The following is a 26,490-nucleotide window of genomic DNA, read 5'->3' as shown; positions in this document are numbered from 1 at the left end:
ACCTTCATCCAAGCTTACTCGAATGAGGTTAGACTTGGAAGAATTTGATTTCGATGTAGAATATATAAAGGGAAAAACCAACATTATTTCTGACACACTTTCGAGAATTCAGATTAACACTGATTATCTCAAACAAATGTATGTCATAACACGTTCAATGGCTAAAAAGAATAAACCAACGCTTAATCCTTTACCGCAGGAGCCTGATCAACTCCATGTTTACGAAGCATTAAGCAACCACGAAGCTTTTGAACTACCAAAATTATCATTTGCATACGATAGAAACAAGTTGAATCTTTTGCTATATAAGAAAAATTATACAAGTGAGTTGACCTTATGGTTCAATATCCTAATCCAAAAAAATACAAATGAAATGTTGCAAAATATATTCAAAACGATTGAGGCCTCAGTCGAAAACATTAATAAAAATGAATATAATAGAAGAAACAAGCGAACAATTGAACAAATAGCTATTGCTAAAAGTGATTATATTTTTAAATTCGCAGATATGAAATTGTTTAAAGAAATTGGTAATAAAATTCTTCGGAATATAACCATAATTATTTATGATAAACCTAAAATATTATCAAACATAAATGAAATCGAACAGGTATTGAAACAGTACCACAATACACCAACCGGAGGACATTTAGGCATAAATCGACTTTATAAGAAGATCAAAGCCATGTACTCTTGGCCAGGCATGAAAAGAACAATATCAGAATACGTGAAGTCTTGCTCTTCATGTTTACTAAACAAACACTATATTCCAGTAAAGACACACTCTACTATTACGACAACACCAATAAAGCCATTCCAAGTTGTATCGATTGACACGGTAGGACCTTTTTCATTATCCGGAAATGGAAACCGGTACGCCGTGACGATGCAATGCGATTTCACTAAATATGTTATAATAGCACCTATAGCTGACAAATCAGCAACTACCATGGCAAAAGCCGTAGTTGAAAAATGTATACTTGTCTACGGACCAATGACAAGTATCAAAACCGATCAAGGAACCGAATTTAAAGCGGTATTTGATGAAGTATGTAAATTGTTAAATATTACACATACATGCTCAGCTGCCTATCATCCACAAACTATAGGCGCATTAGAGAGAAATCACAGGTGCTTAAACGAGTACCTGAGAATTTTCTGTAATGAGAGAAATACTGATTGGGATGAATGGATCCCGTATTATAGTTTTTGCTATAATACAACACCAAACCTAGACCATGATTACACACCGTTTGAATTACTATTCGCTAGAAAAACCGAAACTTTTAATCTTTTATCAACAAATATATCTCCATTGTACAATTATGATGCTTACGATAAGGAAATGAAATTTAGGTTACAAGTCGCACATGCAAGTGTACTGGATGCCATTCAAAAAACTAAAAGTAAACGCACAAATAACTTGAATAAAAATATTAGCCCAACAGCAATAAAAGAAGATGACATAGTTTATCTAAGGTTAGAAAATAGGAACAAGCTTGATCAGGTTAATGACGGTCCATATAAAGTAATAGATACAAACTTTTCGAATGCTACTATCATAAGCAATAATAACAAACGTTTCGAAGATCATAACGTAACGGCGAAATAGTGAAAACGTTAAATTCATCAACAAACTAAATAAAAAAAAGTCACATTCAGCAACTCTATTGAACTTAGTGTTTAAAAATTCCCTCGTTGTTGACGAAATTCCCTGATAATTCAAGCATGTTCCAGATATTTTGAAATTTCCTGATGATGATTGAAATCGAAACCATCGAAGTTAGACCCGAGTTGCACACTGTGAACTCTATTGGCCCATCCACGCTAGAGGAAATGTGTCATCTCATCAAAGGGCAAAGAAAAGAAAAAACTCCACACCGATCTTACAAATAACACTAGTTCAAGTCTTGTCTTTCTATTTATTCACGGCCCATTTTGATTCAGGTAGAGCATCATGTCGATTTCCTCCTCCCGCAGGACGGCACGCTTCTTGAGGAAATCCCGCTGGTCGGCCCGCCCGAAGCGAAGCTTCATATCATCACAGGCCGCCGGAATGTTCAGTACACGCTGACAGAGTTTCTTCAGCAGGGGGAATGCATTTTCGTTGCGCCAGTAGGATAGGACGTCGACCGGCGATTCCAACTTGACGTCCACGTACTGGCGGATCTCGTCGTCGACCACATCCGCCGATTCCACCTCCAGCGAGGCGTCCATAAATTCGTAGAATTTGGTCTCCTTCCGGATTTCGACGTTGTCCTTCTTGCCGCTGGAGTAGAGCTTCTTCAGTTGCTCTATTCCGTCCTGATCGCGGCGCAGTTGGGCCTTAACGATCGCCAACGTTTCGCTGCGTTCCTCTTCCGAGAGAAACCGGAGTCCCTTGAATTTCGGATCCAGGAAGACGCCTATCTTGTGGTACTCGTGCAGCTTCAAGCTCTGCTTGATCTGCATCTGGAATGCTTCTTTGATCGTCTTCATGTTCTCGTCATCGGCTTCCTCCACTCGGAAGTGCCGTTCCAGTTTCTTCTTCCACAGGACCACTTCGGTGATTGTCACGTTGCCATCCGACACCAGACTTTTGATCGGTTCCTTGAACGGAGCCAAGATTTTCTTCATCGCATCTTCTTCCTCGTCGTCTTCCGAGAGGAAGATCTTCTCGACGTACTGCTCGCTATCGAATTTGAACATGTCCATAATCTTCTTCATGATGCCCCAGAGGGCCGTCACCACGCAGGGAATCAGTTCGAAGTCGTCGCTTCGAACGTCCAGCTTGGTTCCGTACACTAGCTTAAGCGGTTCGTTGTGTTCTTTTTCTATCATATCGATAATTATCGTGGGAAGTCCCTCGATGAAGGACTCCAAGTCTTCCACAGGCACAGTCTTTACGTTGATTTTGCGGAAGTAGTAGTCTTCCGCGACGGTGTAGGAGTTGATCGTAGCGAAGGATTTGTTTTCCACTTCGTTCCGGAACAGATTGAAGCTGTAGCTGAGGTCACAGTCCACCAGGGCTTGATTCAGCTGGATGCGGGCCTGCTGGTAGATTGTGGGTAGGACTTGGTCCATCAGTCTCGTTCGATCGGCTAGGAATGCAATGTCCTGTTGCCCGTAGTAGACTCCGATGTTGACCAACATTTGAGCAAAGGTTCGGAAGCTGTGGCTGTCGAAGAGATCCACGCTGCTGAGATCTTTGTACAGGAAGCAGGCCTGCTGACGCACCAGGTCGTCCACCACGTTCTGAGGCATGACAGTCGTTTGGAACTTGACCGCGTGTGATGAGGTGGATCCAACGGTAGCCGCTTTCGACGGGAGATTCCTGTTGGACGGTGGCTGTTGTTCGATCTTGACTTCCACCCCGGATGGCAGTTTGATTTTGCACTTGTGCCTCAGAAGTGAACCGGTTCCGGTGCTGGCCTTGTGAAGCACCAACCAACCGCACTCCAGACAGCGGACGTAGTTCTGTTTGACTCCCTTGTAGTACATCGGCATATACCGCGCCCAGGTGCTGTTGTTGTTGTGATGCTTCCGGTACACCAAATCCGGATCCTTTTCGGTGATCTTCTGCTCCAGCATATCTTTCGTCAGCAGATTAACGGGGCCCGGTTTGAACAGCTGATCGGCCGTCAGCTGGTAGGCCAGATTGCCCATCTGCAGGTGGAGGGCTTTCTGCGAGGCGCTAAAGTGATGCTTCCGGAACGGAGGCGGCTCCTCCAGCACCCGGCTGGAATGGGTCTTGATTTCGATTTCCGGCTCGTGAGGTGCTTCGTCGTTGGAGAAGTCCTCCAGGACCTGGGCGAGGGTACTGTTGGCATCGAGCGAAACTTCCGAATCGGCCTGGAAATAAGAGGTCAGGTGTGATTGTGTGTGGAGGGGGGGGGGGGGGGGGTGAAGGAACGTATGGTCCTCGACGAGGTGTATGTGAAGCGTGACTGTGACTGTGACGGAACGGTGTTGTTGCACTTGCAAAGACATATTGCTCACACGAGAAGCTGAGTTTAAAGCCATTTGCTGGAAGAGATTGAAAAGAAACTGAAGAAGCTTCCGATCAGCTTCTGGGTTTCGATACTGACTTTCTTCAATTACATTGGTTTACAGAGACTGATTTGGGGAACTTCCTGGACAAGCTTAATGGTCCTTTAGTCCTGGGAGGTCAAGTCCAGTACATTTCTGGTGAAAGGTTCGACTATTTACTATTTGAATTGTCTATCTTTTCTGGCCATTTAACGCATTATATGGGTTGTAAGTTATTAAGATATTAGCGTTGGGCGATTTTCAATCGAAAATTGAAAAATCGATTCTTTTGGTTCATACCAAAAATCGACTGGATCGATCGTTTTCAGCATAGAACATCAATTTTTGGACCCTTGGAAATATTGGATTCCTAAATGACGTTAAACATCGATTTCCAACCTCTGCACGTCGTCCACGTTCTGAAAATACCCATATTGTTGAATATTTATCAGTTTTTCAAAAATCGGAAATCATCCTGGACGGAAGTCTTTATGTTAAACTCTAAAATGGCGCACATAATCCAGCCTCAACATATCATTGATTTCAAAACATCCATATAGTAGAATTTTCGGCAGTTTACATAAAGCCGGAAGTCGCCATCGTTAATTTTAGAAAAATCAAATCTGTTATCTTGGATTTCCAAATGGCGTCAACCATCACCACTTCCTGTCATTTCCATTCCCAAAATTCCCTATTAGACATTTTTTGGTCTTTAACCAAAATACGCCATTTTAAATTTTAGAAATCCGTGAGTTATTCTGGACTTTCAAGATGACATCGCGGTTATATATTAGATAAAACGAATATTATAGTATGTTAAAATCGCACACTTAACCAGGTATCTTGAGCACAAACTTCCACATGTTAAAAACCATCTCTTACATATAAACTGATTCAAAAGGGTCGATCCATTATTTTGATCGCCCAATGCTAAAAAACTCGCCTTTGATATGAAATATTAGTAGGCCAATCCGGAGCTGGTTCATGTTCTGGAGTTCTTAAATTTTTTTGTGTTTCAAAATTTTCCAGAATCTTGTTAAAAAATTTCTTAAATTCGCATAATTTTTGCTTTTACAAAAGCTTTGTGAACTTTTAAGAATTTATTCAAATTTTAAAAAGTTCTGTAAATACTGAAGAAGTTGGGACGAGCTCTTTGAGGTTCTAAGAACTATATAGAAGTTATCAGAATTTGTGAGAACTCAGTTGAAATTCCGGAAACATTCTTTTAGTCCTTGTTGCCCCAATGAAGCTTGGAAAACTCTTCTAAAATTCCGGGGATTTTAGAAGTTTAGGAATTTTTCCTAAAATTATTGGAACATTCCTCAAGAACTTTTCGGAAAATCATGAAAGAACTTTTCTAGAGTTTGTAGATGAACTTGAACCCTGAAGTATTCTGGAGTTCTGAGATGAACTACCCCCTCAATTTCTGGGAAGAACTTCCCTCATGGTCTGGGAAGAACTCTCCTAAAGTTCTGGCAAGAAGTTCCATGCAGTTTTGAGAAAAACTTCCCTTAAGTTCTGGGAAGATTTAACTGAAGCTCTGAGAAAAAAAATCTTAAACATATCGATTAGAACAAAAAACTAATCGATTAATAGCTCAATAACGACATCCCTAATTGTAGGCTTGAATGTTTCAAATTCTTTGAGTTCCAGGTATTTAACGCATAATATGGTTTGAGTTTCTAAGGGGATGAAACGTAGTAGGCTGAGCCGGCGAACGATCGTGCTTATTTTTGTTGTCAAGATTTTTTCTCGTGTTTCCCCGTTCGGAAGTGCTTTTCATGAAGAACAATCCACAGTTTAGTTTTCGAGATGTGGATTTAAATCTGAAATGTTTGCTTCTGTGGAACGTTCTACTAGTGAATTGCAATCGAGCTTTACATTCCCGCGTACCATCCAGGTCGGAAAATTTTAGAAAATTTCATCTCTGAAGTATTGGGAAGAAGTTCCCTGGAGTTCTGAGATGAATTACCCTCTCAAGTTCTGGAAAGAACTCCCCTCAAATTCTGGGAAGAACTTCCTTCATGTTCTGGGATTATCTTCCCTCAAGTTCTGGGAAGAATTTTTCAAAATTTTTGTGAGGAACTGTTCTAAAGTTCTGCGAAGAAGTTTTCCTAGAAGCTCACTTTGTGAAAACGGCTGAGGCAACTTGTATGTGATTTTTTTAGTCACAATCAAATTGTTGCAAGATCCTGTCATAGCTTTGGGCTGCGCTCAAATTATAAGAAAAAGTTCCCTCAAGTTCTGGGAAGAACATCTCTGAAGTCGTGGGAAAATTTTCCTACAGTTCTACAAAGTACTTCTTTAAATGTCTCTGAAGACTTTCTATAAAATTATAGCAAAAATTTCTTCTCAAGTTGTGGGAAGAACTTCCCTGGAATTGTAGGACGTACTTCCTTGAACTTGTACGAAGGACTTTTCTGAGGTTCTGGGAAGAACATCCCTAAAGTACTTGGATGAACATCCCTTAAGTTCAGAGAAAAAATTGCCTAATGTTCTGGGAAGAAGTTCCTTGCAGTTTTGAGGAAAATTTCCCTCAAGTTCTGGGAAGATTTAACTTTAGTTCTGAGAAAAACTCTAGAAAGAACTTCCCTTAAGGTCTGGGTAGAACTTCCCTAAAGTTTTGAGAAGAACTTCCCTAAAGTTTTGAGAAGAACTTCGCTAAAATTTTGAGAAGAAATTGCCGCAAGTTCTGGGATGATCTTTCTTCAAGTTCTGGGATGATCTTTCTTCAAGTTCTGGGATAAGTTTCCCTTAAGATCTGGGAAGAACTTCCCTTAAGCTCTGGGAAAAACTCCCCTTAAGTTCTGGGAAGAACATCCTTGAAGTCGTGGGACAATTTTTCTTAAGTTATAGGAAGTACTTCCTAGAACTTCTGAAATTGTGGGAAGTACTTCCCTGAACTTGTGGGAAGGACTTTTCTGAGGTTCTGAGAAGAGCTTCTCTAAAGTATTGGGTTTATCATCTCTTAAGTTCAGAGAATAAAATTCCCTTAAGTGAGGAACTGTTCTAAAGTTCTGCGAAGAAGTTTTCCTAGCAGCATACTTGGTGCAAAACTGCTGAGGAAACTTGTATGTGAATTTTTTAGTCACAATCAAGTTGTTGCAAGATCGTGTCACAGCTTTGGGCTGCGCTCAAATTGTAAGAAAAATATCCCTCAAGTTCTGGGAAGAACATCTCTGAAGTCATGGGAAAATTTTCCTACAGTTCTAGAAAATACTTCTTTAAATGTCTCTGAATAATTTCTATAAAATTCTGGGAAGAACTTCTTCTCAAGTTGTGGGAAGAACTTCCCTGAAATTGTGGAACGTACTTCCCTGAACTTTTAGGAAGGATTTTTCTGAGGTTCTGGGAAGAACTTCCCTAAAGTACTTGGAAGAACATCTCTTCAGTTCAGAGTAAAAATTCCCTAAAGTTCTGGAAAGAAGTTCCATGCAGTTTTGATAAAAAAAATCCCTCAAGTTCTGGGAAGATTTAACTGAAGTTCTGAGAAAAACTCTAGAAAGAACTTCCCTTAAGGTCTGGGTAGAACTTCCCTAAAGTTTTGAGAAGAACTTTGCTCAAATTTTGAGAAGAAATTACCTCAAGTTGAACTTTCTTCAAGTTCTGGGATGAGCTTCCCTTAAGATCTGGGAAGAACTTCCCTAAAGTTCTGGGAAAAACTCCCCTTAAGTTCTGGGAAGAACATCCTTGTAGTTGTGGGAAAATTTTCCTGAAGTTATAGGAAGTACTTCCTAGAACTTCTAAAATTATAGGAAGTCCTTCCCTGAACTAGTGGGAAAGACTTTTCTGAGGTTCTGGGAAGAACTTCTCTAAAGTATTGGGTATATCATCCCTTAAGTTCAGAGAAGAAATTCCCTTGAGTTGTGGGAAGAATTTTCCGAAATGTTTGTGAGGAACTGTTATAAAGTTCTGCAAAGAAGTTTTCCTAGCAGCGCACTTCGTGTGAAACGGTTGAGGCAACTTGTATGCGTTTTTTTTTAGTCACAATCAAGTTGCTGCAAGATCCTGTCACAGCTTTGAGCTGCTTGGGTTTCTGAGAAAAACTTCTTTTAAGTTTTGAGAAGAGTTCCGCTCAAATTTTAAGAAAAAAATCCCTCAAGTTCTGGGAAGAACGTCTCTGAAGTCGTGGGAAAAATTTCCTACAGTTCTAGAAAGTACTTCTTTAAGTGTCTCTGAAGAATTTCTAAAAAAATCTGCGAAGAACTTCTTCTCAAGTTGTGGCAAGAACTTCCCTGGAATTGTAGGACGTACTTCCCTTAACTTGTAGGAAGGACTTTTTTGAGGTTCTGGGAAGAACTTCCCTAAAGTACTTGGAAGAACATCCCTTACCAGAACTTCAAAAAATTTCATCTCTGAAGTATTCTGGAGTTCTGAGATGAACTTCCCTCAAGGTTTGTGAATAACTCCCCTCAAATTCTGGAAAGAAATTACCTAAAGTTCTGGGAAGAAGTTCCATGCAGTTTTGAGAAAAATTTCCCTCATGTTCTGGGAAGATTTAACTGAAGTTCTGAGAAAAACTCTAGATAGAACTTCGCTCAAATTTCGAGAAGAAATTGACTTGAGGAATGAACTTTCTTCAAGCTCTAGGATAAGCTTCCCTTAAGTTCTGGGAAGAACTTCCCTAAAGTTCTGGAAAAAAATCTCCCTAAAGTTCTGGGAAGAACACCCTTGAAGTCGTGGGAAAATTTTCCTAAAGTTCTAGGAAGTACTTCCTTAAAGTTCCCTGAAGAGTTTCTTTAAAGTTCTGGAAAGAACTTCTGGAATTGTCGGAAGTACTTCCCTGAACTTGTGGGAAGGAATTTCTGAGGTTCTGGGCAGAATTTCTCTAACGTATTGGGAATAACATCCCTTAAGTTCAGATAAAAAATCCCCTCAAGTTCTGGGAAGATTTAACTGGAGTTCTGAGAATAACTCTAGAAAGGATTTCCCTAAAGGTCTGGGTAGAACTTCCCTGAAGATTTGGGAAGAATTTTTCTTAAGTTCTGCAAAAATAAATTCCCTAAACTCTTGGAAAAAAATTCTTTTAATTTTGGAAAGAACGTCCCTAAAGTTCGTGGAAAAACCTCCCTGACGTTTTTTGACGAACTTTGCTGAAGTTCTGGAAAGAACATCCCTGGAGCTCTGAGTCATTTAGTCATTTGTGAAGTTCTGAGAAGATCTTTTTCGAAATTCTGGGAAGAACTTCCCACAAGTTTTGGGAAGAACATCTCTGAAGATCTGGAAAAAACTTCTCTAAAGTTCTGGGACTAACTTCTTTGAACCTCTCCTGAAGTTTTGGGAAAAACTTCCTTGATATTCTGGGAAGAACATACCAATAGCGACGCCGGTGGTGTAGTTGTAAGCGTGAGTGCCTCTCACCCCAAAAAGCCTGGATTCAATCCCAGCCAGCGCCGTTGGGATTTTTTGAGGCATAACATCTCTGATCACGCCTTCCTTCGATTCGGGAATCAAAACCGTTGGTCCACGGTCCATGAGTTGATGGGTCGATAGGTAGGGTCCAAGTGTAGGAGCTGCCTCTCTGGCGTCGGTAGAATTGGTACGGAAAACAAGATCGACAGAAAAAAAATAAAGAACATCCCTAAAGTTCTGTTATGATTTTCTCTGGATTTCTGGGAAGAACTTCCCTTCAGCTCTGGGAAAAACTTGCCTCTAGTTGCGTATAGAACTTTTCTACAGTTCTGGGAAGAACTTTTCTACAGTTCTGGGAAGAACTTTTCTACAGTTCTGGGAAGAATTCCCCAGAAGTTTATTTCAGGACATTTTTTCAAGTCTTCAGGTTGATCAGTTTTTATTTTGAAGATCTTTTACCGGCCAACAATTTAAATCGATTCGCTCTGATTTACACACATGATGATCAGAAATTATTTCAAAATACACCAAAATTCAGTACCTCGGTTTTCCAGTACGGAATTATTTTAAAGATTTTTTAAAGTTCACGGACTTCCCTGTTACTTTAAGTTTGCAGTATTTTCCAGGAGGAAGCAGACTTCTTGAATTAAGTAAAATTTGCCTGTAGTTCGTAGACATACTAGAAGTTCACTGACTTCCCTGAAGTTCCCAGATTTTTCCTGATATTTGCAGAATTTTCGTGAAGTTTGCAGAACTTTCCACAAAATTTACTGAACCTTCCTGAAATTGGTAGAATTTTCCTGGAATTCTTCAAAAAATTTCTGAATTTTTCGAAACCTTCCAGAAGTTTAGAGAATTTTCGTGAAGCTCACAGGCTTCACTGAAATTGGCAGAATACTTTTGAAGTTCGCAGAATTTCCCAGAAACCCGCAGACTTCGCATAGTTTCGCAAATTTCCGTGAAGCTCGCAAACTTTCTATAATCTAGTTCAAGTTTTATAAAGTTTACAGATTTCTTTAAAGTTCACCCCTTCCCTGGATTCACTGATTTTTTCCTAAAATTTGCAGAATTTTCGGGAAGTTTGCAGAATTTTCCAAAAAAATGCTATACTTTCCTGAAATTCGTAGAATTTTCCAGCAGTTTTTGAAATTTTTCTGAACTTTTCAAAACTTTCCAGAAGTTTGTTGAAATTTTCTGAAGCTCGCAGAATTTTAATGAAGCTCATTGACTGAAGCTCATTGTCATTGAAAGGTTCGGAATTATGATTCGTATAGGCTCGCAAATTTCCGTGAAGCTCGCAAACTTTCTATAATTTAATACAATTTTCGGAAGTTTTATACAGTTGAAAGATTTCTTTGCAGTTCACAAACTTCCCTGAGGTTTTTAGATTTTTCCGGAAATTTGCAGAATTTCTCTGATGTTTGCAGAACTTTCCAAAAAGACGCTGAACTTTCCTGAAGCTCGCAGAATTTTCCTGTAGTGGTTGATTTTTTTCTGAACTTTTCAAAACTTTCCAGAAGTTTATTAGAATTTACTGAGGCTCGCAGAATTTACTTGAAGCTCACCAACTTCACTGAAATTGGCAGAATACTTTTGAAGTTTGCAGAATACTTTTGAAGTTCGCAGAATTTCCCGGAAATTCGTAAAATTCGCATAGGTTCGCAAATTTCCGTCACGATCGCAAAATTTCTTTAATTTAGAACAATTTTCTGACGTTTTAGAAAGTTTACAGACTTCGTTGAAGTTCACAGACTTTCCTGAAGTTTCCAGATTTTTCCTGAAATTTGCAGTATTTTCCTGATGTTTACAGAATTTTCCAAAAATATGCTGAACTTTCCTGAAGCTCGCAGAATTTTATTCGAGTTAATAAAAGTTTTCCTTTTTTTTTACTTTCCAGCAGTTTATAAAACTTTCCAGAAGTTAGCGGAACATTCCTGAAGTTTCCTGGAGTTTGTTGAAATTTCCTGATACCAGAATTTTTCTGAAATCCGTAGAATTATCAAGAAGTTCACTGAATTATCATGTAGATCTCTGATTTTTTTCTGAATTTCTCAAAATGTTCATGGAGGCTTAGAATTTGCTTGGAGATTGCAGATTTTTTTCCAAAAACGAGCTAACTTTTTTTGAAGTTCGCAGAATATTCCTGAAGATTGCAATATGTTATTATAGCTTTTGAAACTTTTTTGTAGTTGTGCACTGTACTGTAGGAAACTTGCAGATTTGTTTAAAAGATTTTTTTCAGAATAATTTTCAAATTTGCAGTCTTCCTTGAATTTTGAAGAAATTTTCATAAATCTACAAACTTTCCTGTATCTCGTAGAATTTTTCTGAAATTCATAGACTACCTTAAATTTTCCGAAGTTCGCAGAATTTTCCGTGTTGGGTATATTCATCACTGCGACCATTACTTTGATCTATTATTCCCCGTTTTTATATTGCTTTATCAGTATGTCGTATCACTATTTTGTGAAGACTTACCAAATGCATTTTCCCAGTCAGGTATTACATTTGGGATGAAATATACTACTCGACTGGGACCTGCATTCCAAATATCAAAGAGTTCTGCCAGCCCCTTATGCAGAAAAATACGCCTTTTATTGAAGATTTCTGTACAAGAGCATAGCAGGTGTTCAGAGCCTTCCTTTTCTATGCCACAGAATCGACACATATTCTCTTGCAGTTTTCCTATTAACTTCAAATGATATTTACATGCACAATGTCCTGTTATCAAACCAGTATAGACTTTAAGATCTTTCTTTGATAATTTAAGAATTCTGCTAGTCATTGAAATGTTCGGAGTTATGAAACGTTTCGAATGGAAGTGTTGTTCCAGTTGGTCTTCACGTTAATTTTTTTCCCATTTCCTCATCTCCATTTTAAGAGAACAAGCAGAAACTCCACAGAATGGTTCTGATCCTATGAATTGTTGAGATGATTCTAGCCTGGCTAACGTCCACACAAACAGTACCACTAAACTCTCAGCCGCTTGAGGTTAAGCAGTTTAGGCATCTTAAACGATTGAATAAGTCGATTAAACGCATGTTTAGAACTCATTTTGGGCACTTTTCCAACAAATTTTGACAAAATGGGCGGTGAACGGGCCCGACACGGTGTAAACCTTGCCAGTGATTCACCCTTCCTTTTGCTTCTTCAGTGTTGATCACGACATCACGTCACGACGACGAATTTCAAAACATGGAGCCTCTCTTCGATTTCGTGCCCGTCTTGAAACCGTGAGCGTGAGTTCCCAGTCGCTTCAATCCGTTGCCAGGCCGCTCGCTCTCGCACTCTCAAGAGTTCAACCAATAACGGTACCAAAACAAACCACCTGCTCTCTATGGATTTTTCCAAGCTCTCCCGCTCTCTTCTTTCTCAACTCAATCGTCACTGTCACTGGACTGAAATCGAACACAAACAACCACCGACCGAATGATGTTTCACGAACTCACTTTTGGCCACTTGTTTGCGTTCCATCCCGTTCGTTCGACCATCCATCCTCGCTCCCTCCCCACACCACATCCACAAACCCAGGCAAGTAGTAACAACACAACAGCGAAAAAGCAGGCAAACACCGGATAATGCCTCTACTCGCTATGTGCAGCCGTTCGTCAGTCACTTTCACAGTTTGTGCACGAGGTCGGCCATTTTGGAACTGGCATACCACGTCACGAATCACGCTCGACACTCACTTCGCGTAATCGCGAATGACGTGCGTGTAACACTTACGTGTATATCCGGATCGCTGGCTTCCTCCTTGATTTGAATCACTCCGACCGGCATGTAGATTGTTGACGACGACGACGACGATTGATTACTGCTGCTGCTGCTCCTCTCCTTGCTGTCACGCCTCGGTCCGTCTATGCTTCTGCTCCGAAAGTCACGTACCACCGTCGGCGGCGGTGGCGGTCCTGTTCCGTCGTCCATTGCGGATGCCACCAAGGTAGAACTGTTGGTGGTGGACGATGCCGACGACTGCGTCGGCTGATCACGTCGAATCATCTTGCCTCCTCTTCAATCGCGGGTTCGATGGCACACGGAAACACCAACTAGTCCAGAGGGCTTCTTTGCAATTTGCCGTCGTTACTCATCAACAGCATCGACGAGTCTTGCATGTCCCCGCTCGCACTTCCCTTCGCTCCACACTCTGTATTCTGAATGATTTGTCACGCACGCACACTGCCACGAACCGAGTTAAGAAAATGCGAAAGAACGAAAACTATGCACCTCTACCACTGAGAGAAGCTGTGTGTTTCACTTCACATCCACTGCCCGTGTAGAACCGGATCGTTGCTGTTCTACTGCTACACGACTATTCCGGCACGCTTCCAACCATCGACTGACTGGTCGTGAGAGAGTGAACGCGTACAGAACTCGCTATGAGGTGAGAGTCACGTTTTCCACATGGCGACCCTCACTGCCTCACTTCCTCATCAGCGTCGGTGGCTCTTTGTGCACAACAACAATCACCGCACAATCACGTTCCTTTGGCAGACGGACGGACGAAAAGTGCTACACGCGATTACACGAACGACGGTGAAGGCATGGAACAAACTCACTCAAAAAGACGACCGGTAAAACATGAAAAGCGAGCACACTGCTTCTGCTCTGCTCTTCTGACTGGAACACTACCACGAAGGTAAAATTATCCGTCCGTACCCACAGGTAGGAATCGCCGCACAGAGGGGTATTTCGGTAATCTAGCTGGCCAAAAGGGGATTTTTCAAAATAAACCTGACTTGATTTATGAGAAAGTTAGGCTCTGAACCATTTGCAGATTTTTTAACTTTTGGTTAAAATTTGACTGATGGAAAGTTATCGATTAACCCTGCTATCTGAGCGTGGTTATTTCTGACCGACAAGAAGTTAAATTTTGACAACCGTGGCTAAGTTACGCTCTAAAACCGATCGATCGGTAACGCAGGGATTTTCAAACATAAGAAATAACTTTCGAAATGTCACTTTTAACCACGAGTTAAATTTCACAGCCTTAGAAGAAACTGAGAGGTAAGCACATATCATCGGATTTTTGGCGATTTTTTCTAAAGACCACTTTCCGCTTACTCCTACACAATTAATTCATATCACATAACATTGCATAACAGGTCGGTAACATTTTCAAATGTACCGTTGTTGGAGGCGAACAAGCCCCAGGCTGAAAGCCTCCCTAATAAAGATAAATCAATCAATCAAATGTACCGTTACACGTGAGTAATCAATAGAATTTTGTTTTTTTTTTTAAAGAAATGGGGTAAACTGAACAAATTCAGTACAAGTTCGGATTAAATTGACTATTTATTGGATTGTCCACTGATTTATAAACTGTAGCCGAACAGTTCTGTAGTTCAAAATTTACCGACCGGTTGCGGTCTAGATTTGTGTGTATTGTATGATAAATAACGATGCTTTTTTGTTCAAGAGCCCCGATGACAATTACTTAATTCATTATAACAAGCACCACATTGGATAATCTTGGCCGAAGTAAGATCAATTAGGAACCTCTGTACAACTAAATTCCCCAAGGTATCAAATAAATTTATCAATTTTCCAGGAGAGACCTATTTAATTACCCCCCCAATTGTTAGTCCGACTTCTCTGGAAGTCAACTTGTTCCAGATGTTAAAAGCAACACCAAATAGAACACGTTACGAAGACCCCAAACGACCCGAACGGCCGACACTAATATTTCGTGTTACCGGTTTGTCAGCTAATGGAGCATCTCAGGGAGCCACAGAAAGAACAGATGGCAGATTTTGGTTGTATCTTACAAAAATTTCACCCAAAGTTTCTGAGATGGACATTCAGAACCTCGCTAAGGAATGTTTGCAGACACTACATTCAAAATGACTTATCCCCAGGGGCCAACCGTTATCCACTTTAACGTTCGTATCGTTCAAGGTAGGTGTTAGCCAGGACCTAAAGTCTAAAGCAATGGATTCCTCCACTAGGCCTCAAGGTATTGAATTGGGTTCTTTAGGGGTATTGAGGTAATTGTATAGTCGAAATCCAAAATTTCATCAATTTTGAAGCATTGGAAGTATATTAAATATTTATTTATTTATTCGTCAATCAATCAAATCGTAGACTACATATTAACATTAGGACTTATGTTCTATGACTTCACAGGGTTTTTGAAATATATTTTTAATTCTGTTGAGGGCATATTTAGGTCACTCATTTCACAGTGATCATTATAAAAAGTCATCATTCTGAATTTAGCGTAATTGCTCCGATGGCGATCTACTGCGAACAACTGTAGATTGCGTAATTGTCGGGAAGGTGCATACAAATTTAACCTAGACAATAGATCAGCTGAGTCAATGCGTTGCGATATTGTTAAATAAAGAAATCTTTGCATAATCCCGACTTTCTTTCAATGTTTGAATGCTGATCAGCAAGCAACGTTCTTCATATGACGGGAGAGGAAAAGCCGTCCAACCTAACTTACGTAGTGCATATAATAAAAATTGCTTTTGGATTGACTCTATTCGTTCCTCATGCTTTTTCATATAGGGTGACCAAACAACGCTACAATATTCTAAAATTGACCTCACATTAAGCAACGTAAAGCGATTTAATTGTATAAGGATCTTAAAGGTGGAGACCGAAACGTTTTATAAAATTAAGCATATTGCCTGCTCTATGTATTATTGTGTTATAATGGTCCACAAATGTCAATTTAGAATCTAGAATAACACCTTAATCTCTTACATTTTCACATTTTTGAACATTTTAATTACCTAATGTAATACAAAGATGTTGTTTGTTTAGTTTTCTACTGTACGTTATAAGATTACATTTTTTAATATTTAGTTTCAATAGACTTTTACTACACCATCTGTAGAAAACATGTATTTCATTCTGAAACACATTCATATCGTTATCGGTTCCTATTTCTAAAAATAGCTTCATGTCATCAGCGTATATAAGTACCCTGATATTTTTTTAAAATAAGAGAGACGTCATTAATGTACAAAATAAAAAGAAGGTGACCTAGGTGCGAGCCCTGTGGAAGCCCTGACGTGACATGAATTGGCTTGGATGTTTTCTCGTTGAATCTTTAAATTTGCTGGCGATCAACTAAATACGATTTAATCCAGGTGAGGAGCTCCCTCTCAATTCCCATTTTTTTCTAATTTAAAAATCAGCATTGGGATATCAATTCTGTCAAACGCTTTGCTGAAGTTTGTTTATAGCGCTTCTACTTGGTTACCTCTGTCCATTGCATTTAATACGAAGTCCACGAATTCCAAAAGATTTGTGGTGGTTGAACGGCCTTTAAAAAAGCCGTAATGTGCACTAGTTATTCTTTGTTTTATTTGGCCAAAAATGTTTTTATTTATAATTGATTCGAAGAGTTTTGGAATGCACGAAATGATAGCAATCCCACGATAATTTCAAATATCGGATTTTTTACCTGATTTATATATGGGTATTAAATAAGGTTTTTTTTTTTCATTCCTTCGGGAATATACCGGATTCAAGCGACATATTAAATAGCCAGAATAAAGGGGTTGTGAGTTCAGTTGCTAAGTTTTTCATAAAAATAGGTGGGATTCCATCTGGTCCTGAACCTTTAGTGGCGTCCAAATCTCGTAGGCCATTCCAAATATCATGAACCGAAATGTTATTAACGCCAACAGTAGTTGGAAAGTCAGGAAAATAAGAAAAATATTCATAATCACGATCATTATCTGAAAATTTCGTGTATGTTTCTTGAAAAAAAGTGGCGAACGGATTACATATATCATCAGAACTATTACCTTCCTTTTCATCAATATCATTTTTGATGTAAAGCTGCACGATTTCATTTTAGTGTTGACGTAATTGAAGAAGTTTCTTGGACATGATTTAATTTTATTCTCAGTTTTTATGTTATACTCAGACAGCGCCAAAGAAATTGCATCATTTAGTTGATAACAAATACTTAAATACTTTTCGAGATTATCACGATTTTTATGTTTTCTGTATATTTTGTGAGCTTTTTGTTTACGATTTTTCAAGTTAATTATACGATTGTTGAACCAAACCGAATATTTGGAGGTATAATTGCGTCGTCTCCTTTTTATTGGAATTTCCTCGTGAATTACGTCAAACAGAATTTTATAAAAAATCTCCACTGCACATTCAACATTTACCTGATCCTTCAAAATGGTTTTCCGATTTAGTTCATTGAATTTATTTTTAATATTATCATAATTAGCATTTTTGTAGTCGAACACATTTTCATACTCACTGTCGTTGGGGTGTTGACTGTCATGAACAAATATGGAATACTCGATTGCTGTGTGAAATGCTTTATTTTTCCATAAAGGAGAAATAGATTTACTTACACAGAAATCTTCATGTATATTCGTTAACAAGAAATCTAGGAAACAATTCTGTTGGTTTCTTACATGGTTTATTTGGTTTAATCCTAAAAACGCCATTTTTTCAAAAATAAATTGTAATGTTTCGTTTTCTCCAATGGCTGGGAGAAGAAAACTCTCATGATCTGAATCAGGAAGCATTGCGTTGATTGAAATCTCCATAAATATGAATTTTGAATTCAGGGGGAAATTGAAATACGATTTCTTCAGCTATTTGGAAAAAGTTTTCATACGAGGACTTACAAGCGTAGTCTGGGGGAAAAAAAGACTGTGGCAAAAATATGAGTTTCACTAGCTATATTTGTCTTTACCCACACATGCTCAAATTCTTTTACTTTTGATGAGACAATAAGTTCTGAAATAAATTTTGAAGAAATAGCAATAAGAACTCCACCCCCTGACATTCTTTGGGTTTCGAGTAAGTCACGATCATCTCTGAAAACATTATAATCATTTCCAAAAGTTTCCCGGTAATTGTTTCGGACGAAAAGTTCGTTATCCGCGTCGTGCGCGTAGAAGCCAGAACCTTCTGTTGTGTTTGTGTTTGTGAATACTGCTATGCAGCAGTAAATTGATTGAGTGTGTTAAATCCGCAGCCCCACTAGAATATCGCTTCACAGTAAATGAAATGCTCTCCATTCTAGCTTTCCGCATCCGCAACCTGGCCCTGAGGCTGAAGCAAAAGAAAATAGTGCAGTCCATTTTCGTCCGAAACGATAAGATATCTGTGCGGCTGGCCGGACAGAAGCGTTATGTTCCAATAATGGACTGCAACGAATTGCTCAAGCTAACTGGGACTGATGCCAGCATAGATGAGTCCTCAGTGTTTTTTGACGCCTTGTCTGCAGACGTATCATCCCAACAATGACCACCCACCACACGCTAACCTTTCTCAAAATACGAATATCTCCAACAAATATGCCGAACAATAAAATCTCTAATCTACGACTTGGACATCTAAACGTACGAGGACTTGAAAACCACATCGACGAGCTCAAACTACTGCTTCACAGGACGAAATACCACTTCTTCGCAGTCACGGAAACGAAACTAAAATCCTCTGCACCTGTTGGACCAGTCCGTGTACCAGCTTACAACTTCGTGAAACATTCATTACCATCCAACAGAGGCCGTGGAAGCAAATCCTGTGGAGGAATCGGGATTTACGTGTTGAAAGGTCTGACGGCAACCCCAGTACTCAAATCTACATACGATCCAGACGTGTTTCTAGCGCAAAGGTTCGAGTATCTCGTCGTTAAGGTGAAAATCAACGATCTCAACGTTGTAATCGTCACCATCTACAATCCCTCCGTTTCGAACCCGCATTTTGCACGAGAGTACGAGAAGCTCCTATTCGATGTCCAGGATTTCGCCTTCGACCGAATCTTCGTTGCCGGAGACTTTTACATCAACGTCACTGCTCAACAGTCATCAGGAAATCTGAGATCGCTCATCCGTATTCACGATGCCTTCCACCTTACCATCCTACCAACACCACTCACAAGAATAGCAGAAAGAAGTTCAACGACAATCGATCTACTCATCACAGACAGTCCTGAATCTATACGTACAGCTAAGACAAAATCCTCGAGCCTCTCAGATCATGATAACGTCTTCTTGATCTCCGACGTTAAAGTTAGAAAAGCAGCACCTCAGCGTATTATGGTCAGAAATTTCCGTAATGTTGATGTTGTTGCACTTCAGGCAGACTTCCAAACAATGGACTTCAGAGAGGCACTCAACATCGACGACGTTAACACTAAAGCACAGACAATAACAACCAAACTGCAAAACCTAATGGACAGACAAATTGTTGTAAAAGATGCACGTACGCCATGGATTACAACAGAAATTGAAAGGGCGATTGCCGCGAGAGACCTAGCACACGCACTCTACACGCGAAATCCCAACAGGAGAAGGAACGACAATCAGTGGAACGACTTCGTACGAAAACGCAGTAAGGCAGCATCGTTGATCTCAGCAGCAAAGAAGCGATACGGGGAAACGCATTTTGCACACAACCTCCCTGCAAAAAAGCTTTGGAGCAACCTCCGGCGTGAGGGTGTGCATAACAACGCCAAGAAGAACGTTGCCGCTGAACATGCTGATCCTGATGAGATGAACCGTTTCTTCTGCGAGGGACATCGACTGCTTGTGACTGACAATAGAGCAGAAGTTGAACCGGCGCACCGTACCGCTACGGACTGCATCGAATTCCGAAGGACTACAGCCAACGCAAGATTATGGAAGTTCAAACCAATGCTGCAAGTTCAGATGGAATCCCTATCTCATTCGTTAAGATGTTGGTCCCGTTCGTACTGCCTGTACTGGTTCACCTGTACAATGCGGTGATTGATGCCAGATCGTTCCTTGCCGTCTGGAAAAAAGGTCTCATCACGCCCATACCAAAGGTAACAACTCCGACTGAACCTAAACACTTTCGGCCAATTAGTGTTCTCCCTGCCATCTCCAAGATTCTCGAGAAGATCCTGCTCGACCAATTTGTTGGGCACGTGGAAGCGGACGATCGCAGGTTGCTTACATCGAACCAATCAGGATACAGAAAGGGCCATAGCACAACAACAGCTTTGGCAAAAGTGACGCACGATATTTATGACCATTTCGACAATGAGCAGTGTACAGTTATGGTCCTGGTTGACTTTTCGTTGGCCTTCAACTGTGTTGATCATCGCAAATTACAGAGAAATTTCGAGAGGAATTTTCTTTCACCGACAATGCATGCGAAATGTGATGTCCTCCCAGAGATCAGTGATAGATGGTACACCCCAGGGCTCGTGCTTGAGCGCTTTGCTATTTAGCCTCTACATCAATAGCCTTCCCCGTGGACTGAGATGCAGTTATCAGCTCTACGCTGATGACCTACAGATCTACATTTCTGGTGCCATCCAAAACGTAGACCAACTCGTCGAAGCCATAAACAACGATCTGGAAAGCATAGAGCGATGGGCCAGGCAGAACTCTCTTTTCCCCAACCCGAAGAAGACGCAAGCAATTATTTTTTGCAAAGAAGGAGCGGTAGCACCAACCACTAACATCGTTTTCTGCGGAGAACACATTATTTTGTCTGACAACGTAGTGAATCTTGGTCTAAGGATGGATCGCAACCTGAAGTGCCGTTTTTCACCTACTGTGACGTCACTTACTATCCTGGGCTGTCATCAGCGCTCCGTGATCAACTAAACCGTTGTTTCAAGGCAGCAGTTCGCTTTGTCTATGGCCTCAGACGCAGAGAATCCACTGCTGCTGTAAGGAACTCTATTTTGGGACACGACCTGGACACAAATTACCGGAATAGAATCAGCTGTTTTATTCGCCAAGGGTATGCAGGAACTTTCCCACCTTATCTGCAGCAACACCTGAGAAGAGGACAGCTTGAGCGGGCCCGCTGCTTTGCGATTCCCCATCACACCACATCGAAGAAGAAGAGTGTGATGATCGCAGGTGCAATCATCTGGAACCAGCTCCCTCTAGCAACACGACGACAGACAACGATCAGCGCATTCAAGACAGCGCTCTCAACAGGATCTCAAACCTAGTTTAAGAATTACATACCTACTAAGAAAGCTACTTCCACTAATGACTTATTGTTCTCCTTTAGTTAAAAATCAAATGTTGTGTTTTCCTTGACCTGAGCAATGGTGTAACCGACAGGCTAACGTTACGATAATAAATAACAATTACAATTACAATTACAATTTAATGTTCTCGTTCCAACTATTTTCAGTGCCCAAAATAACTGAAAAACTACAAGGGAGAGCCCTATGGGGTTGTACGCAATGGTGACGTAGGACTACGTGGTCTTATATAATAAATGGTAATGTGTATCTTTATTCAGCCGGGTATTAATCTGAACCATATTTTAAATATTTTCCTTACCTCATTTTCATATTTTCATTTTCTGTTCTATTTACTATCGTACAGATTTGTCTTGAATCTGATGAAATATTGCTTGGAGCCAATGCCCATGATTAAGCTGGGTAATTAAATTTTTTATTCAACAGATTGCGTTCAACGTATCCACATCGTATAATGGTCGCACCAAGCAGACCGCTCGTCCACAGGAGGAAAGGCTCCTCTCAAACAGATGGAGGAGTGAAGAAGTCTCATCGCTACCGGTCAGGAACTGTCGCTCTGCGTGAGATTCGTCGTTACCAGAAATCGACCGAGCTGCTGACTGCAAATTGCCTTTCAAGCGTCTGGTCCGTGAAATCTCCCAGGACTTCAAGACCGATCTGCGCTTCTAGAGCTCGGCCGTTAATGACCCTACAGGAATTCAGCGAGGGCTATCTGGTCGGTCTGTTCGCCATCCATGCCAAGCGTGTCACAATTAATTCATGTTCCATATTCGGTTTTCACAATGTGTACCCCCATATAGAAATCACAGACGTCCTACGTCAAAACCGTACGGTCGTGTCATGGATGCAACCTCTTATTCTTTTTGTCAACATTATTTTCATAAGGCAAATCAACTGATTTCTTATCGCGAACTTTGCTAACGCTGCTTTCGAACATTTAAAAGTTCAATAAATCATCAAAACCTCTTTCTCGTTGGAAATCGATTTGTGGCCCTGAAAAGGACCGATTGATTGTTTGGATGGTACGAATTTACTTGGAGCTAGTGTACTTGGTGACGGCCTTGGTTCCTTCAGAGACAACGTGCTTGGCCAACTCACCCGGCAGCAGCAGACGGTGTCCGGGTGGACCTGCTTTAACACTTTGTAGATGTAGATGGCATAGCTTTCTTTCCTGCGCTGTCTCCTCTTGTTCTTCTCTCCCTTGACGATGACTTTCTGCACCTTTTCGGACTTCTTGGCGGCCTTTCCACTGGTTTTCGGTGCCATAATTTAGCTGTTCGCTTCTGTAGAGAATAACTGATAGTCGTTTTGACGGTGGTGTCTCGTTTTGTGCCCGTAGCATAAGAAGCAAAACTCCTCCCCTTTTCAGTATTTTGCTTCCCACTGTATTTTTGCTATGCTCTTCTATCATCCACAACAATAAACGTATCAATGAATGTGTTTGCCGTCGAGTTAACGTTATCTGACCGTGCACTTCGTAGTTGCTCCTCCGTGAATGATCACAACTAATCCACTTGCACAGAGAACTACATAGATGGGTGCATGGGATAAGCTTTCCATCTTCAATGTACAAGCATATTAATTCATTCTATAGATCAATTCACAGCGCCGGCCACGTTCTCCCGGTCTTTTGGGGAGGGAAGGATGATTAGTTTGACGTCCGGTTGTTACTAGAGACCGAGAATACCTCTACATCTCCACGGCTATCTCGGGAAGGATAGTAGTGTAAGTCAGGTAGGTTATTTTTAGATTAGGATTCACTGTGGTAAGTGATGCGATCGGTTAAAGCAGAATTTATTCTTTATTTAAATCTAGTGGGGATAGAAAAAGGCAAAGTGAAAAATTGCAAGGGGGAGTAGGGGATTGAACTCCTTACCTTCTGCTCAGTAAGCAGAAACGGTAACCACTAAACGGTAACCACTAAACTACCGAACCTCGTTGTAATGCTATATCGACATGTTTCGTCTACTTACTACTCTCTGACGACTGTGCTGGGGAAGCAGCATATGCATGTACGTAATTGGTGGATTTGTTAATTATTTCGACGCTTTTGGACAATGCTTGACATTTACTACTTTTTCAATAGTTTCTTGTTGAACATAAACAGTCAAAATCATTGATATCGATGCGTAAGCGTAGCCCTGATCGATTGGTTATAAAATTATTGAAATTGGTTCAGAGGCAGCTGAGTTATTAACGTTCAAAATCTTTCATAATTTGTTACATGTTCCATTTTCAATTTTCACAAAGTGTACCCCCATATAGAAATCAAAGACGTAGTCCTACGTCAAAACAATGAATCGAGGAGTGGTTTGCGTTATATTTCCTTCTTCCGTTTCCGCGAAATAAATCAGAATGTGGAGTGTGGAAAGCGTTTTGTGCTCATCATATTACAATTCTCCGGCAAAAAACACCATGATGACGTGTGGCTACATTCTACTTTGCCTCCGCTTATCTATGGAATCTAAAGTATCTATAGTTATAACACAGACAAACAGACATAACACTCGTAAGTTGTTCATCGAACAAGCATTTAACGGTCAATTTAAAAGTATCGTAGTTGGTAGTACCACCATCTGCGGCGCGCATAGTCAATTCCCTTGCGTTTGACGTTTACACGCTACCGCCATCTGTTCAGCGTGTACTACCCACCACTGTGCTCAACAAATGGTGGTAATGTTTTAGCGACGATGTTTGACAGTGAGAAATATTCAATGTGTTATGTCTGTTTGTCTGTGGTTATAACAATACTTTTTCAAATGAAAACCCTTCCTCCCAAAATCTGACCCCGCGCCATTTGGCCTGAAATCATTATAATTCTACTGTAAAAGAGTGTTTTTACTAGTTGGGGTGTTTTAATATTTTTGGCCAGCTGGAATACGGAACTACCCCACTGTGCGCCGCGAGCTCAGGGTGAGCTTGATGAGAGCAGATTGAGGATTGGGGTGGAAGTGAACGAGTCTGGACGTGAGGTGGTGTGATACACAGAAACAGAGACAGTGAGAGAGAAGAAGAGATCGAGTTGTTTTATTTTTTTGTCGGATGAGGAAAGCTGGGTTGGCGGAAAAGGCGAAGAGGGAGGAACGTATACGCTGTGATGTAGAAGAAGCACGAACGAGTGTGATTTTTTTTCTTGGTACCGACCAGTGGTTGCCAGTTACCGGCTTTTGATTGTGAAAAGCGTCTTTGATGATTTATTAGGAGGTGGACTTTTTAGGTATCTGCACTCTTAGAAATTACAGCAGCCAAATATCATTGAACAAATCATGTTTTTAACAGAACGTTAGGGAATATCCAAGAACTTCATGGAAACTCCGAGAGCTTCTGGAAACTTTAATGAACATGAGAAAAATGTGGGAGCATTTTAAATTAATGCTTCAGGGCAGTTTCAAGGTTTGGGGGAACCTCAGGGGGATCATTGCAGTTCTATTCATTTATGGAAAATTGCGGAAACTTCTGAGAGGATCCCAATTTTTCAAGAAATCTAGAGAACTTCCGATGGTGATGGTGGATGGGATCTGCTCATATTAGGAGATGGAGCAGGTCGTTTACGGGAATCCAATCCCATTCTACCCAGGATCAAAGGTCTCCCCAAAGTCCACAAGCCGGGGAATGAAATGCAGTTGGTTCCCCCACCCACAAACTAGCGAAGTGGCTAGTCACAGAGTTCCAGAGTATGCCGAATTAGTTCCAGAGTAAAGCAGTTAGTAACACCCAGGAGTTTGCCCAGCAACTACAATCTTCATGAGACATCAACGAGGACGAGATTATGGTATCTTTCGGTCAAGGAAGCGATCAACCATTTGGAGGACTAGCTATTAGCACAATGAGAGGATTTAGCATGGAGAAACAAGGTTTGGACGTACCTTAAACTGACCCGCCTTTGTATGGAAGAGAACTATTTCTCTTTCCGAGGTAACTTCTACAAGCAGACGAAAGGAGCCCCAATGGGAAACCCCCTATCACCCTTCCTGTGTGAACTTTTCATGGCCAACTTGGAGACAATCCTGAAGAAGAAAGGACTATTACCAAACCATTGCACACTGGGCAAAAATTGACAAAACCGCGACTAAATTGAATATCTCGACTGCCAAACGGTATCAGTAAACATGTTGTATGTATGTATGTATGTAAAGGATACCACTCATTGTTGCAAGGCACAGCCATTAGACAGTGGATCATCCTCCAAGTATGACTTGATCAAGTACACTGTACGCTGTATCAGTAAACATGTTATACATATTCTCGATTGGTGGTATTCTCATTCGCCGGATAATCTGGATTGACCAATAAAGTGGCCACGTCATGAAAAATGTCATAGAACTATCCAAAAGGAACCTCAGAGAAGTTTAGAAAGCTTCAAGGATTTTTCTCCCAATAGTTTATATGTCAGGCTCAAATGGCCAAAAGGACTCCACGGAGCCGAGAACCATTAAATAATTTAATACAGTCAACTATCCACAACTCGATATTGTATAACTCGATGGATTCTGGGGACTCTTCATTTTCCCATGTCTCATAAGTCAATATGTCTATAAGTCGATGCCTCCTTTGGTCGATGAGTGATATTATCTGTGTAGTGTTATTTTGATTATATAACTCGATATGTCAAAGGTAGAGCTTCTGAATGCTGTGATGTTGATGTTAAAATCAAAAAAATAATAACTGATGATCATATTGAGTACCCAGAACCCATAGACCACATCAGAACATGTTCCTGGTGTTTAGAAGAAGAGGTATGTATCTTTAATGTATACCAGAACCTATCATGAACTATATCAAACAGGTTATATTGAATGCTCATGGTGGATGCTGGGTTACTAGGCCAAAGGTCAGTAGACCGAATGGTCACTATAGTGCCACTCTATAGAGCCAATGGCCATTAGCTGAGATTTTTCGAGCATCTAGAAGTGCGATTTAGATGTGCCACCCCCTTGGATAAATAAATAAATAAATTGGAGGTGGAATTCCTGCTGGTTCGCGAAGGACTATAGAAGTACATCGTGCCCGGAGTCAAGCCGGAAAAGGCTGCAAACCGAGCGAACGCGGCGGAGCTGATTGCCTGGGACGAAGGGGATCAGAAAGCGCGTGCGACCATTGGGCTGCTGCTGAGCAGGAGTCAACACGGCCATATCCGGGCTACGAAAACCGCAAAAGAAGTATGGAAG

The 26,490-nt window shown here is 40.6% G+C and overlaps 2 protein-coding genes and 1 pseudogene across 2 annotated transcripts in view; all 3 read right to left on the bottom strand.

Annotated features, from left to right (window-relative positions):
- The window catches only part of LOC135710800 (ATP-binding cassette sub-family G member 5), a 59,977-nt gene that overhangs the window by 12,340 nt on the left and 21,147 nt on the right, over positions 1 to 26,490 (bottom strand). The gene's annotated exons all lie outside the window — the stretch shown is intronic.
- Positions 1,903 to 13,682, bottom strand: LOC135710783 (uncharacterized). Its single transcript, XM_065233446.1, has 2 exons — positions 13,087 to 13,682; positions 1,903 to 3,831 (listed from the first exon to the last, which is right to left on the bottom strand). The coding sequence occupies exons 1-2, from the start codon at positions 13,357 to 13,359 to the stop codon at positions 1,927 to 1,929; spliced, it is 2,178 nt and encodes a 725-aa protein (XP_065089518.1). The 5' UTR covers positions 13,360 to 13,682; the 3' UTR covers positions 1,903 to 1,926.
- On the bottom strand, positions 22,353 to 22,722 carry LOC135710761 (histone H2B-like; annotated as a pseudogene).

This window comes from Ochlerotatus camptorhynchus, unplaced genomic scaffold (genome assembly GCF_037179485.1).
Source record: "Ochlerotatus camptorhynchus isolate MF236.1 unplaced genomic scaffold, CSIRO-AGI_Acam_v1.1 ptg000402l, whole genome shotgun sequence".
In the NCBI taxonomy this organism is placed as follows: domain Eukaryota; kingdom Metazoa; phylum Arthropoda; class Insecta; order Diptera; family Culicidae; genus Ochlerotatus; species Ochlerotatus camptorhynchus.
This window is presented reverse-complemented; position numbering and strand designations above follow the sequence as displayed.

Bases quoted from the DNA above. Each gene is read 5' to 3' on its own strand.
- LOC135710783 (XM_065233446.1), bottom strand. From the start codon at position 13,359: ATGATTCGACGTGATCAGCCGACGCAGTCGTCGGCATCGTCCACCACC. The intron at 3,832-13,086 runs GTAAGTGTTACA...TCTTATTTCCAG, and splicing joins CCAGCGATCCGGATATACAC to GCCGATTCGGAAGTTTCGCT.